Here is a 13,907-nt window from a genome sequence, read left to right as displayed (position 1 = left end):
GCCTATGTTCCCCACTTTAGGGTAAACATCAGTGAGACAGAATAGAACAGAGGGACACAAATCAAATAAGTCAACAGTGGAAGATAAAATGGAGGTACGCAAACACACACACACACACACACACACACACACACACACACACACACACACACACACACACACACACACACACACACACACACACACACACACACACACACACACACACACACACACATCCATTGTGCAGGGAGGCTGGCAGACAAACAGACAGTGTAATTGGATGAGGGCTGACTCTGTTACGTGAGATGACACTTCATTAGGATATAGCAGCCCCGTACATATACTATTGCCACGTCCCAAATGACACCTTATTTTTTACTTTGTTTATTATGAGTGGAACGTCCTAACTTTCAGCATTCCACGCCAGCCCTTTCCTGTCTACTCCTGTGTCTTTCTGTGATGGTTGTGGTGTATTGTCTGTGTCTCTGTGGGGGAGTATATAACCTGCCTCCAACATGGCTGTGTCTCTGTGGGGGAGTATATAACCTGCCTCCAACATGGCTGTGTCTCTGTGGGGGAGTATATAACCTGCCTCCAACATGGCTGTGACTCTGTGGGGGGAGTATATAACCTGCCTCCAACATGGCTGTGTCTCTGTGGGGGAGTATATAACCTGCCTCCAACATGGCTGTGTCTCTGTGGGGGAGTATATAACCTGCCTCCAATATGGCTGTGTCTCTGTGGGGGAGTATTTAACCTGCCTCCAACATGGCTGTGTCTCTGTGGGGGAGTATATAACCTGCCTCCAACATGGCTGTGTCTCTGTGGGGGAGTATATAACCTGCCTCCAACATGGCTGTGTCTCTGTGGGGGAGTATATAACCTGCCTCCAACATGTTTGTGTCTCTGTGGGGGAGTATATAACCTGCCTCCAACATGGCTGTCTCTGTGGGGGAGTATATAACCTGCCTCCAACATGGCTGTGTCTCTGAGGGGGAGTATATAACCTGCCTCCAACATGGCTGTGTCTCTGAGGGGGAGTATATAACCTGCCTCCAACATGGCTGTGTCTCTGTGGGGGAGTATATAACCTGCCTCCAACATGGCTGTGTCTCTGTGGGGGGAGTATATAACCTGCCTCCAACATGGCTGTGTCTCTGTGGGGGAGTATATAACCTGCCTCCAACATGGCTGTGTCTCTGTGGGGGAGTATATAACCTGCCTCCAACATGGCTGTGTCTCTGTGGGGGAGTATATAACCTGCCTCCAACATGGCTGTGTCTCTGTGGGGGAGTATATAACCTGCCTCCAACATGGCTGTGTCTCTGGGGGAGTATATAACCTGCCTCCAACATGGCTGTGTCTCTGTGGGGGAGTATATAACCTGCCTCCAACATGGCTGTAACCTCTTGTACCCGGCGCTCGTCAGTTGATTGACCTTCATCCACTAATCAGTGTCAATGATAGCATTAAACTATTCCAAAAGCTAAGCAGTGATGAGAGGCAATGATCTGTGTGTGGAGATTGTCTTAGCACCGGGTGGAAACACTATGTGTGTGTGTGTGTGTGTGTGTGTGTGTGCGTGTGCGCGCGTGTGTGTGTAGATTGTCTTAGTTCCTAGGGAAAACGCTAAGTTCATCACATTAGCTAGCTACTTCACTCACTGTGGTGCAAGCCAAGGATCCCAAAACTGTTTAGACAGCATGCTCTAGCATTGGGCTGAAGAGAATCCTTTGGGACAAAACACAGGAAGTACTATGTTATTCAAGGATCAATACGATGAGGATAACAAGCCCATGTATTTACTTCCCCATAAGTTATTTTGTCGTTCTAAACCAGTATCGTGTGAAAATATATTCATGCATTGGCTTTAGTTGATATATGGTAAATAGATAACACATATTAGGATATTGTATAGCTAGCTGTATGCTGATCCCAGTAATAGACGAAGGTATGGGCTTTTAGGGCTGGGCGGGGGGCTCTCTCCAGGCAGTGTGACTCCTGGTGAGAAAAGCAGCCTAGGAAGGTAGTCACATAGAACAGAACAACACACAGAGGCCTTAGAGACGTCCCCAAGTGGAGCGCACGTCTTTACCTCGCGTCATCTCTCCTCCACTCTTCTCCGAAAACCACCTCTTTAACCAGTCGACCTTCTCCACTATGAATGCATCAGAGTAACACAAACACTCACAGGGACCAACACACACATCTGCATACTCACACATGCACACACTTCTCAGCTCGCTCTTAGAGGCCTTTTGCAGTGCTACATTGACATTTCTCATTTTCTAAGCACATTTCCCCGTCCTTGAATGCACATTTATTTAAAGACATTGGTACAGGTTCACTTTGAATCATGTATGATTCATAGCCAATCTGGAGGAGGCCTAATAGGCAGCTCTGCATATACATAACCATTTTACATTTTAGTCATTTAGCAGACGCTCTTATCCAGAGCGACTTACAGTTAGTGAGTGCATACATTTTTCATACTGGCCCCCCATGGGAATTGAACCCACAACCCTGGCGTTGCAAACGCCATGCTCTACCAACTGAGCTACATCCCTGCCGGCCATTCCCTCCCCTACCCTGGACGACGCTGGGCCAATTGTGCGCCGCCCCATGGGTCTCCCGGTCACGGCCGGCTACGACAGAGCCTGGATTCGAACCAGGATCTCTAGTGGCACAGCTAGCACTGCCATACAGTGCCTTAGACCACTGCGCCACTCGGGAGACTAACCAATACTTATAGAATAATAAACAGCTACCAGGCCATCTCCCAAAGGAACATATATATTGAATTAAATACATTAACATTCACACGTACGTACAGGAATATATATATATATATATATATATATATATATATATATATATATATATATATATATTCCTGTACGTACGTGTGAATGTTAATGTATTCAATTTTGTATGTAGGACCCTTGGGAATTAGCTGCATTTCATATGTAGGACCCTTGGGAATTAGCTGCATTTTGTTTACATCAAAGATCAAGCTTTGTTAGTAGCTGGGGTAGGTGCAATGATGCTAAGGTGCTTGCAACGCCAGGGTTGTGGGTTCGATTCCCACGGGGGGCCAGTATGAAAAAATTTCTGTACTCACTAACTGTAAGTCGCTCTGGATAAGAGCGTCTACTAAATAACTAAAATGTACTGAGCAGATCACTGCAATGTTTTTAACCAGCATTTGTAAATGTTTATTCACAATATCTACATATTTAAGTTGGTAATGTCTGTCACATAGGGAGAGGTTGTATGAGGTGGTAGGGGTGGGGGAAGATGAACCAGATCAGTGCCTGATTTGGTTTGACCTTTACCAATGTGTAATAGCACAGACAGACTAAACAGGTTAGGCTAAAACAAAAACGGACTGATGAGGTTTAGGACTATATAGAAAGGCAGGGGTTAGTGACAGGGCTATAGAAAGGCAGGGGTTAGTGACAGGGCTATAGAAAGGCAGGGGTTAGTGACAGGGCTATAGAAAGGCAGGGGTTAGTGACAGGGCTATAGAAAGGCAGGGGTTAGTGGCTGAGGGCTATATAAAGGCAGGGGTAAGTGACTGAGGACTATAGAAAGGCAGGGGTTAGTGACTGAGGACTATAGAAAGGCAGGGGTTAGTGACAGGGCTATAGAAAGGCAGGGGTTAGTGACAGGGCTATAGAAAGGCAGGGGTTAGTGACAGGGCTATAGAAAGGCAGGGGTTAGTGACAGGGCTATAGAAAGGCAGGGGTTAGTGACAGGGCTATAGAAAGGCAGGGGTTAGTGACAGGGCTATAGAAAGGCAGGGGTTAGTGACAGGGCTATAGAAAGGCAGGGGTTAGTGACAGGGCTATAGAAAGGCAGGGGTTAGTGACAGGGCTATAGAAAGGCAGGGGTTAGTAACAGGGCTATAGAATGGCAGGGGTTAGTGACAGGTATATTGAAAGGCAGGGGTTAGTGACAGGGCTATAGAATGGCAGGGGTTAGTAACAGGGCTATAGAATGGCAGGGGTTATTGACTGAGGGCTATAGAAAGGCAGGGGTTAGTGACAGGGCTATAGAATGGCAGGGGTAAGTGACTGAGGGCTATAGAATGTCAGGGGTTAGTGACAGGGCTATAGAATGTCAGGGGTTAGTGACAGGGCTATAGAAAGGCAGGGGTTAGTGACAGGGCTATAGAAAGGCAGGGGTTAGTGACAGGGCTATAGAAAGGCAGGGGTTAGCGACAGGGCTATAGAAAGGCAGGGGTTAGTGACAGGGCTATAGAAAGGCAGGGGTTAGTGACAGGGCTATAGAAAGGCAGGGGTTAGTAACAGGGCTATAGAATGGCAGGGGTTAGTGACAGGTCTATTGAAAGGCAGGGGTTAGTGACAGGGCTATAGAATGTCAGGGGTTAGTGACAGGGCTATAGAAAGGCAGGGGTTAGTGACTGAGGGCTATAGAAAGGCAGGGGTTAGTGACTGAGGGCTATAGAAAGGCAGGGGTTAGTGACTGAGGGCTATAGAAAGGCAGGGGTTAGTGACTGAGGGCTATAGAAAGGCAGGGGTTAGTGACTGAGGGCTATGGATACAAGGTCAAAGCACTTGGAATAGTACAAACAGCATGTCATCGTGGACGCCATCAGTGGTTTTTGAATGTTCTAATGAATTGATTGTATGCTGAACATTATTTGATTCTCATTGATTGGCTTATTCCAATGCTCTCAAAGCAGTTGGAGTGAAGAGGTAATGTACATACAGTTACAATATTTACCTATTCAGCTGAGAGAGCAGTGGTCTGATACAGTATTCTATATTTCTCCTTATGTGGTGTCTACACTGTGCAGTATTTGTTCATATTTACATTCTATTCAGAACGCATTTACACCTTTGAGCAAATATGGACATGGATGGCTTTCATGTGTTTCATAAATTTTTCTCAACACTTTTTTGTTGTTGTTTTATTTTACTTTTTTATTACAAATAAATGCACTGTTGGTTAAGGCCTGTAAGTAAGCATTTCACTGTAATGTCTGCACCTGTTGTATTCAGCGCATGTGGCCAATAAAATTTGATTTGATTTGATTTGATTTGTAACACAGTATTATTCTGTTATAATGAACCGATTTGGAACAGAAAAGTAGGACAGGCGCATCAGCAGCAGTATCAAGCTTCATTTCCTTCCTGACTGACGATTCGGCTGGCTTCTGTCGCGATTTAAGATAGCACCTCATACACAGATTAGAGATTAAACACAATTACAGACCATTATCTGATCTTCCACTGTGGATTGCATTATGTTACTATGGTTTGCAGGACTAATCTTAGGAGGGGGAGAAAACACTTACACTAGATCAATATTTATGAAATGGAAAGGAATAATAACATTGGAATTTACTTGCTTGGATAATCTCTCTCTCACTCTCTCTCTCTCTCTCTCTCTCTCTCTCTCTCTCTCTCTCTCTCTCTCTCTCTCTCTCTCTCTCTCTCTCTCTCTCTCTCTCTCTCTCTCTCTCTCTCTCTCTCTCTCTCTCTCTCTCTCTCTCTCTCTCTCTCTCTCTCTCTCTCTCTCTCTCCAGCTTTCCCGTAAAGCCACAGACTTGAACTGAGCTCTATGAAAATGGGCATGCAGGAAGAGAGGATGACGCCTGGGTTGGTTCCTCCATTCCTTTGTGGACAGACAGAAACAGTCTTGGACACTGATGGACTGGGAAGGGATGGGGAGAGAGGCTGTGTCTATTTCGGGGTCCCAATCAATGCCTACATGCATTTCCTAGAAACTCTGCCATCGTTTGCTATAGTGGGGGTATGTGAGTCTCGAAAGCCTTGAATGCTAACCCACCCATGCAATAGAATGGGAAATATATCCCTGAAAAGCCCATTTACATTTGGACAGCATTAATGTCTTCTCCTCTATGGCACGAAGCACAGGGGAGCCAATGAGCCAATGAGCCAATGAGCCAAGCTCGGGTTCCACCCAATACCCAATCAGAGAGAAGAGTCAAGGCTCTACATAATATCCAATCAGAGGGAGCCAGGAAAATTACTTGCCTGTATATAGATTATGTTGTGTAGACTACTTGGCCCTGTTTACAATGTTCATCATTCCTAGATTTGTTTTGACTGCACATTTTTGCACTTGCTTGTTTATCAAAGGGGATGTTTTGTTATATTCTTAATTAGTTATGCCAACACAATGCTTTGAATATGTCAGCAGTAAAATATCTAATATGAAAGCAGCCCCAACAGCTGAGTATCAACCCACCGTGAACACGGTAAGTAAATACTGCATTACCATTCCTCTTTTGACAGTAAGGACGTCATTTTGGATAATTATTTAAGTGTCAGAATACACTGTATTATTCTGAATACTTTTAGAAACACCTGAAGAAAGAAACCGTATATGTATATATTTTATATATGTTTCCCTAGAAAAACAACCTCCTTCTAATCTCCAGCGTTTGAAGCAACCTCAACTATCAACACATTTTCTTCCTGCTATTACACAAACTCACCACTAGTTGTGCAACACATTACCACACACAACTTCTGGGTAATTGATGAGTGAATAAACAAATCCTGAATGGTTGTGATGTGAATTAAATGACCGCCCATTCTCTTGTTATTATGTCTGTGAATGTCAGCCAGACAGTTTGTGAGGCAGACCACTTCCTCTGACTTGATTCTTTGGTCTGTGGCTGATCAAGCATTAGCCACAGACCTCTTTCAAGCACAGTGCAGATATACCCAAGGGGTGAACTCTAAGCCTATGCCCTGGTCCATCAATTTGGCATGAAAGCGATTCAATGTTCACTGCTCCACCAAAATCATTTTATTTTGTCCCAAGACAAGCAATCACTTCATAGCCTCAGAATTGCACAACAACTTAAACCACAACTGCCTTGGTTTTCATTGGCCTCTCCTCTTTTTTATTTATCTTTTATTTGTTCTTTTGAGCATGGAGGCAGAAAACGCCCCCTGGGCTGTGCCCTATGCAGCATGGAGATAGAAAACGCCCCCTGGGCTGTGCCCTATGATCATGGAGATAGAAAACGCCCCCTGGGGTGTGCCCTATGATCATGGAGATAGAAAACGCCCCCTGGGGTGTGCCCTATGATCATGGAGATGAAAACGCCCCCTGGGCTGTGCCCTATGATCATGGAGATAGAAAACGCCCCCTGGGCTGTGCCCTATGCAGCATGGAGATAGAAAACGCCCCCTGGGGTGTGCCCTATGCAGCATGGAGATAGAAAACGCCCCCTGGGGTGTGCCCTATGATCATGGAGATAGAAAACGCCCCCTGGGCTGTGCCCTATGATCATGGAGATAGAAAACGCCCCCTGGGCTGTGCCCTATGCAGCATGGAGATAGAAAACGCCCCCTGGGGTGTGCCCTATGCAGCATGGAGATAGAAAACGCCCCCTGGGCTGTGCCCTATGCAGCATGGAGATAGAAAACGCCCCCTGGGCTGTGCCCTATGCAGCATCATGTGTATTTCTTCACTACAACAACACTTAAGGAGGCCACATAGTGGTGTCTCTCCTTGGCCAGACACACACAAAAGGAACTTTAGAGACGTAGGAGCCAGTCACCCCTGTCCTTCCTTATACGTAGTGACCGAAATGATTCCTGGCCATGTCTGCACAAAATCCAGCTTCCAACAGAATTGTTAGAGTCAATCAGAAGCAATACGCTTCCCTATTAAAATACAACTTCTTTAGATGACAAGAAACAAACATACATAAAAATCAGGACTAATCATTTTCAACCATTCTTACATTGGATAATAAAAATGTCCCTGCATGTGTTCATTTACACAAAAATGAATATGACTGTATTATATACCATACTTTAAATCTCTGTGTCTCCAGATGGAGAGTATATTAATAGGCCTACCCTCTTTTGCAGTGTATTATCTGTCATGTATCTAGATGTAATATGTCACATTTGATTGCAGCATATGCCTAGCAGTGACATAGCAGACATTGGCATGAACAGTGATGTTACGTTAGGCTGGTGGTGGGGAGACATGATTCACCCTTGGGTATTGAGGTCAGATGCATCATTGGAAATAGAACAGCTAACACCAGAAAACCCATAATATTAGGACAGTTATGACAACATCCGTATTGTGTTCTTGGGTTGCATGTAATGCACTGTATGTCAAATACACTACATGACCAAACGTATGTGGACACCTGCTTGTCGAACATCCCATTCCAAAATCATGGGCATTAATATGGAGTTGGTCCCCCCTTTGCTGCCATAACAGCCTCCACTCTTCTGGGAAGGCTTTTCACTAGATGTTGGAACATTGCTGCGGGAACTTGCTTCCATTCAGCCACAAGAGCATTAGTGAGATTGGGCACTGATGTTGGGTGATTAGGTCTGGCTTGCAGTCGGCATTCCAATTCATCCCAAAGGTGTTCGATGGAGTTGAGGTCAGGGTTCTGTGCAGGCCAGTCAAGTTGTTCCACACCTGTGCAGGCCAGTCATGTTCTTCCACACCGATCTCGACAAACCATTTCTGTATGGACCTCGCTTTGTGCACAGGGGCATTGTCATACTGAAACAGGAAAGGGTCTTCTCCAAACTGTTGCCACAAAGTTGGAACCACCGAATCGTCTAGAATGTCATTGTATGCTTTAGCGTTAAGATTTCCCTTCACTGGAACTAAGGGGCCTAGACCGAACCATGAAAAACAGTCCCAGACCATTATTCCTCCTTCACCAAACTTTACAGTTGGCACTATGCATTGGGGCAGGTAGTGTTTTCCTGGCATTCCCCAAACCCAGATTAGTCTGTCGGACTGCCAGATGGTGAAGCATGATTCATCACCAGAGAACGCGTTTCCACTGCTCCAGAGTCCAATAGCGGTGAGCTTTACACCACTCCAGCCGACGCTTGACATTGCGTATGGTGATCTTACACCTCGATCACACCGAAAGCATCATTGCATTTTGGTTCACCAGAAAAACATGAATTTCCAATGGAACGCTGCATTTGCCTTGCAGCATTGAGTTGCAGAGGCAATTGGAGTGTGTTCTGTGTGGTGCATATGTTGGATTTATCGAACATTTGCGTCAAACTGTATGCGTAGACGGCTAGACAGAAATGGTAACAGAAGGTGAATGTTGAACTTTTGTTGCACACATATCCAGATGATGCTGTGTACCATTTTGCGGAATGACACTGTAGGTGTGATCAAGGCATTAGGCTTGTGTGCGGCTGCTCGGCCATGGAAACCCATTTCATGAAGCTCCCGACGAACAGTTCTTCTGCTGACGTTGCTTCCAGAGGCAGTTTGGAACTCGGTAGTGAGTGTTGCAACCCAGGTCAGACTATTTTTACATGCTTCAGCACTCTGCGGTCCTGTTCTGTGACCTTGTGTGGCTTACCACTTCGCGGCTGATAAGTTGTTTCTCCTAGACATTTCACTTCACAATAACAGCACTTACAGTTGACCAGGGATGCTCTAGCAGGGCAGAAATTTGACGAACTGACTTGTTGGAAAGGTGGCATCCTATGATGGTGCCACGTTTAAAGTCACTGAGCTCTTCAGTAAGGCCATTCTACTGCCAGTGTTTGTCTATGGCGATTGCATGGCTGTGTGCTCGATTTTATACACCTGTCAGCAATGGGTGTGGCTGAAAGAGCCAAATCCACTAATTTGAAGGGGTGTCCACATACTTTTGTACATATAGTGTACATGCATAGACTTTTCAAATGGCTTGAGGTCATGATGAGACATTTTTATTACTGAAAAAAGGAAAACATATATCCACAAGAGTCAAATCTGTTTGTGCTTTTCTTGGTCTTTGTCATGTGAACGAACATAGGAGTTGTCTATACAACACAGACAGATCTCAGACCAGGCTCACAAACCAGGATATACATCACAAACAGATCTCATACCAGGCTCACAGACAGATCTCAGACCAGGCTCACAGACCAGTATATACAGCACAGACAGATCTCAGACCAGGCTCACAGACAGACCTCAGACCAGGTTCACAGACCAGGATATACAGCACAAACAGATCTCAGACCAGGCTCACAGAGAGATCTCAGACCAGGATAAGACACAGAACAAGAACAGATAACGTCAGTTCTTAATTATTGGCACCCTTGATAAAGATGAAAAATGTTGGACCTGACTGTACAGAGAATAAGAAGACCAGTAGGGTTGGGCCCTGCACTGCGGCAGCCTTCTGCTCCAGCCCAGCCTCTCCAACCCAATGTGTTTTGTGTGTATAAGTATATTGCAGAAGACAAATTTCTAATGAATAATAATACTAAAGTATATCTTATCTTAAGTTCGGAGTTCTCCTACCTGCTGAGGTTCCCGTGGCGTCGTCTGCTTCACCCTCCTACTGGACGCCGTCGTCGTGGTGATCTCCATAATGGAGGTAGATGTCTCCGACCGGTTGCCCGTGTTGGCACTGGACTGTGGCGTGATGGATGACGGCGATTCTCCCACTAGTCTCACGCTCCCCTGGACGCGGATGTTAGGATCTCCTTCCGTGGCCATGTTGAACACCTTCAGTCCGTTATAGTAGAGGCCTGAGAGCTGGCCCTGAAACGAGCGACTCCTGTCCCGGTCCCAGCCACCTATCTGTATGGTGGTCTGGCTGTTGAAGATAGTGAGCTGCCGACCTGCGGGAAAACAACGTTACATATATACAAGAATGTATGTTGGATGGAACGCGGACGGACTCTGCCACCGCTAACTCCCTACTCGTACTTTGAGTCACAACAGAAATAAAAAAGAAAAGTGTGATGAAAAATAATTGCGCATAAGAAACACAGATTATTTGCCCAGTCGGCTAATGAGTTGCGATAAATTACTCGTTGCTAGAGGCAAGCCTCTCATGGTAATTTATTGCGGTAGAATGATGGATGGAACCACGCAGACTCAAAGGGAGAAAGAAAAAAGCAAAATGTTGTTGTAAATAAATGTACTGCAGCTTTGCTAAAAGGACAATCAAGTCAATTTAACTGCAGGAAGGACATTAATCTTGATAGGTGTGTAAATCTTGTATTACTTGACAGCAATGGGCTAAACTGCAATTGATTTATTCCTTGAAATAATAGGAAGATCTTAGAAGTGTGAGTTTTTATATGTGAAGGAATTTTAAAAGGGACAGTTTGTATGTGGGAAATTGCCTGTGGAGAAAATAGAGTTGACAGATGTGTCATCTTATAGGCTCCAATTATCCTCTTTGAATAGCTTGACACTTGAATTTCTTTGAAAACACTTACCACTTTAACAGTTTTAATGTTTATATAGGAGTTTTAAGTTTCATTATGAGAATTTAAAAAATCATTCAAAGTTATAGAATGTATAGAAGTTTAGAGTTTCATTACGATATTTAACATACATTTCTAAAGTTTTGCCAAAGTTAAAATGATTCATCTTACTTTTATCATCATCCCAAGACCGCCTTTTAGCAAGAAGTGAATGCAACTTAAAATGTACACTGAGGTTTAAAAAATGAGGCACACAACAAAAGTGTCATTGGTGACAGTAAAATAACATAAAAACTGAAACAGAACACACCACAATGAAAAATAATCATGGTGGGAGATACAACTTGGTTTCTAGAAACATACAAAAAGGCATGCACTCAAACATTTGAGTTTTATGATACATTGCCTTGATCTTCATTCCCTATACATATTTACAATATCCGTTAAAGGGACTCAATTTCTTTATGCCAATTAATATTGCACTCTATTTATAATTTAACATTTCTAGAAGTTTAATCAGTATGATCCATTATAAAACAAGCACATACATGTATATATGTGTATAAAATACAACACTACAAATATCAACTGAATGGATAATTTAACTGGACCTTTTTTAGTTCATTTAGGTATCAAATGACAACAATGCTATAATAATTTATATACATTTTAACAGTGTTGATATTACTTCAGGAAATAGTTAGATTTATGTTTACAGTCCCTTTAACCTGAAGCTGACATCTCTAAAAATAAGAATACATTATTATATGCAAAAGTGTGCAATGTTACTAGCTAGCTACATTTAACTGTTTTTAAATTATTTCGTTTTATTTAAGTTTTACTGAACATTTATTTTTTAAGGTTTATTGGTTATACAATGTATTACTGGGTTATAATCAAATTATTTTTATTTGAAGTTTTAATCAATGTTTTTACCTTTGTCGAGTAGCCATTCGTCAACTACTCGACCAAGTCGATATGGGATTCGCTGTCTAGCAATCGCCAGGCGTTCGTTATCATTGTTGCCTTTAAAGTTTAAAGAGACATTTCAGTGGTTAAAGTCTGTAAAGTCAAAGGTTAAATGTTAATACTTAATTCTTGAGCTATAACAACTGCCACACAGTTTTTAATACGTTTTAGACGTTTAAAATAAACACAAAGTTACCTACAACATTTCATCGACCCAACTTCACTTACTCAAATCATTTTATTTTAATATAAGCCAACCAATTATTCCTATATTAATTGAGAATTAGCACGCTGAAGTTTCAACTAGGTTAATAAAGTTATGTTACTGTATAAACCAAAACCAAATCACAAATTTAAACATTTTCATAACATAACTCTTACCAAAATGATTTCCAAAACACATTTTTTTATTTTCTTGCTTTCTTTTTGGCAGACTTTTTAGCTAGTTATAAATTCCCAGAATATATCGTTTGTGAAAAACATTCATCCTTTTGCACACAGTTTATGGTTTAGAGTACAAAACAAAGTATATATATATAACACATCCCATCCCCATTTAAACAAGTTGACTAATTACCAGGTAACAATAAGCTAACAACAAATCAGCAATCAACATGGACATTTCAAGAATCAAAGAAACAGCATATTTAGGTGTCAAAATAGGTGCACACATACTGAACGCTATTCCAATAGCAGTGAAGGCTTTGACAATGGCTACACTAAGAGTCAGGGTAATGACGGTGAAGGCTTTGACAATGGCTGCACTAAGAGTCAGGGTAATGACGGTGAAGGCTTTGACAATGGCTACACTAAGAGTCAGGGTAATGACGGTGAAGGCTTTGACAATGGCTACACTAAGAGTTAGGATAATGACGATGAAGGCTGTCATCACTCTCATCCTCTCATTACTGGTAGACAAACATGTAAATGAGATTGATAACAACCATAATCTCCTTAATTGCTTTGAGTTTAACCAAATTTCTGTAGACTTCAATAGCAGTGTGGCTTGTGGGTGGATTAATAGAAACTGAAAAACAGAAACTGTGAGAAACAGATAGAGAGAATAAACTGATCCGAACAGTAGTTGAGAGAATAAACTGAACCGAACAGTAGTTGAGAGAATCAACTGAACCGAACAGTAGTTGAGAGAATCAACTGAACCGAACAGTAGTTGAGAGAATCAACTGAACCGAACAGTAGTTGAGAGAATAAACTGAACAGAACAGTAGTTGAGAGAATAAACTGAACCGAACAGTAGTTGAGAGAATCAACTGAACCGAACAGTAGTTGAGAGAATCAACTGAACCGAACAGTATTTGAGAGAATAAACTGAACAGAACAGTAGTTGAGAGAATAAACTGAACCGAACAGTATTTGAGAGAATCAACTGAACCGAACAGTAGTTGAGAGAATCAACTGAACCGAACAGTAGTTGAGAGAATCAACTGAACCGAACAGTAGTTGAGAGAATAAACTGAACAGAACAGTAGTTGAGAGAATAAACTGAACCGAACAGTAGTTGAGAGAATCAACTGAACCGAACAGTAGTTGAGAGAATCAACTGAACCGAACAGTATTTGAGAGAATAAACTGAACAGAACAGTAGTTGAGAGAATAAACTGAACCGAACAGTATTTGAGAGAATCAACTGAACCGAACAGTAGTTGAGAGAATAAACTGAACCGAACAGTATTTGAGAGAATCAACTGAACCGAACAGTAGTTGAGCGAA

General features: G+C 42.8%; 1 protein-coding gene across 17 annotated transcripts in view; it reads right to left on the bottom strand.

Moving 5' to 3' along the window:
• Positions 1-13,907, bottom strand: part of LOC121555656 (neurexin-1a-like) — an 838,957-nt gene that overhangs the window by 141,718 nt on the left and 683,332 nt on the right. For 10 of the 17 annotated variants that reach the window (XM_041869510.2, XM_041869572.2, XM_041869699.2 and 7 more), the window contains 2 exons: positions 12,144-12,233; positions 10,291-10,613 (listed from right to left, as the gene is read on the bottom strand). In XM_041869510.2, coding sequence (XP_041725444.1) covers positions 10,291-10,613; positions 12,144-12,233 — 413 coding nt within the window. The remainder of the gene's footprint in view (positions 1-10,290; positions 10,614-12,143; positions 12,234-13,907) is intronic. The other 7 variants (XM_041869886.2, XM_041870289.2, XM_045217609.1 and 4 more) reach the window with 1 other exon arrangement.

This window comes from Coregonus clupeaformis, chromosome 1, assembly GCF_020615455.1.
Source record: "Coregonus clupeaformis isolate EN_2021a chromosome 1, ASM2061545v1, whole genome shotgun sequence".
Classification (NCBI taxonomy): domain Eukaryota; kingdom Metazoa; phylum Chordata; class Actinopteri; order Salmoniformes; family Salmonidae; genus Coregonus; species Coregonus clupeaformis.
The sequence above is the reverse complement of the archived record's forward strand: the minus strand, read 5'-3'. Positions and strand labels throughout refer to the sequence as shown.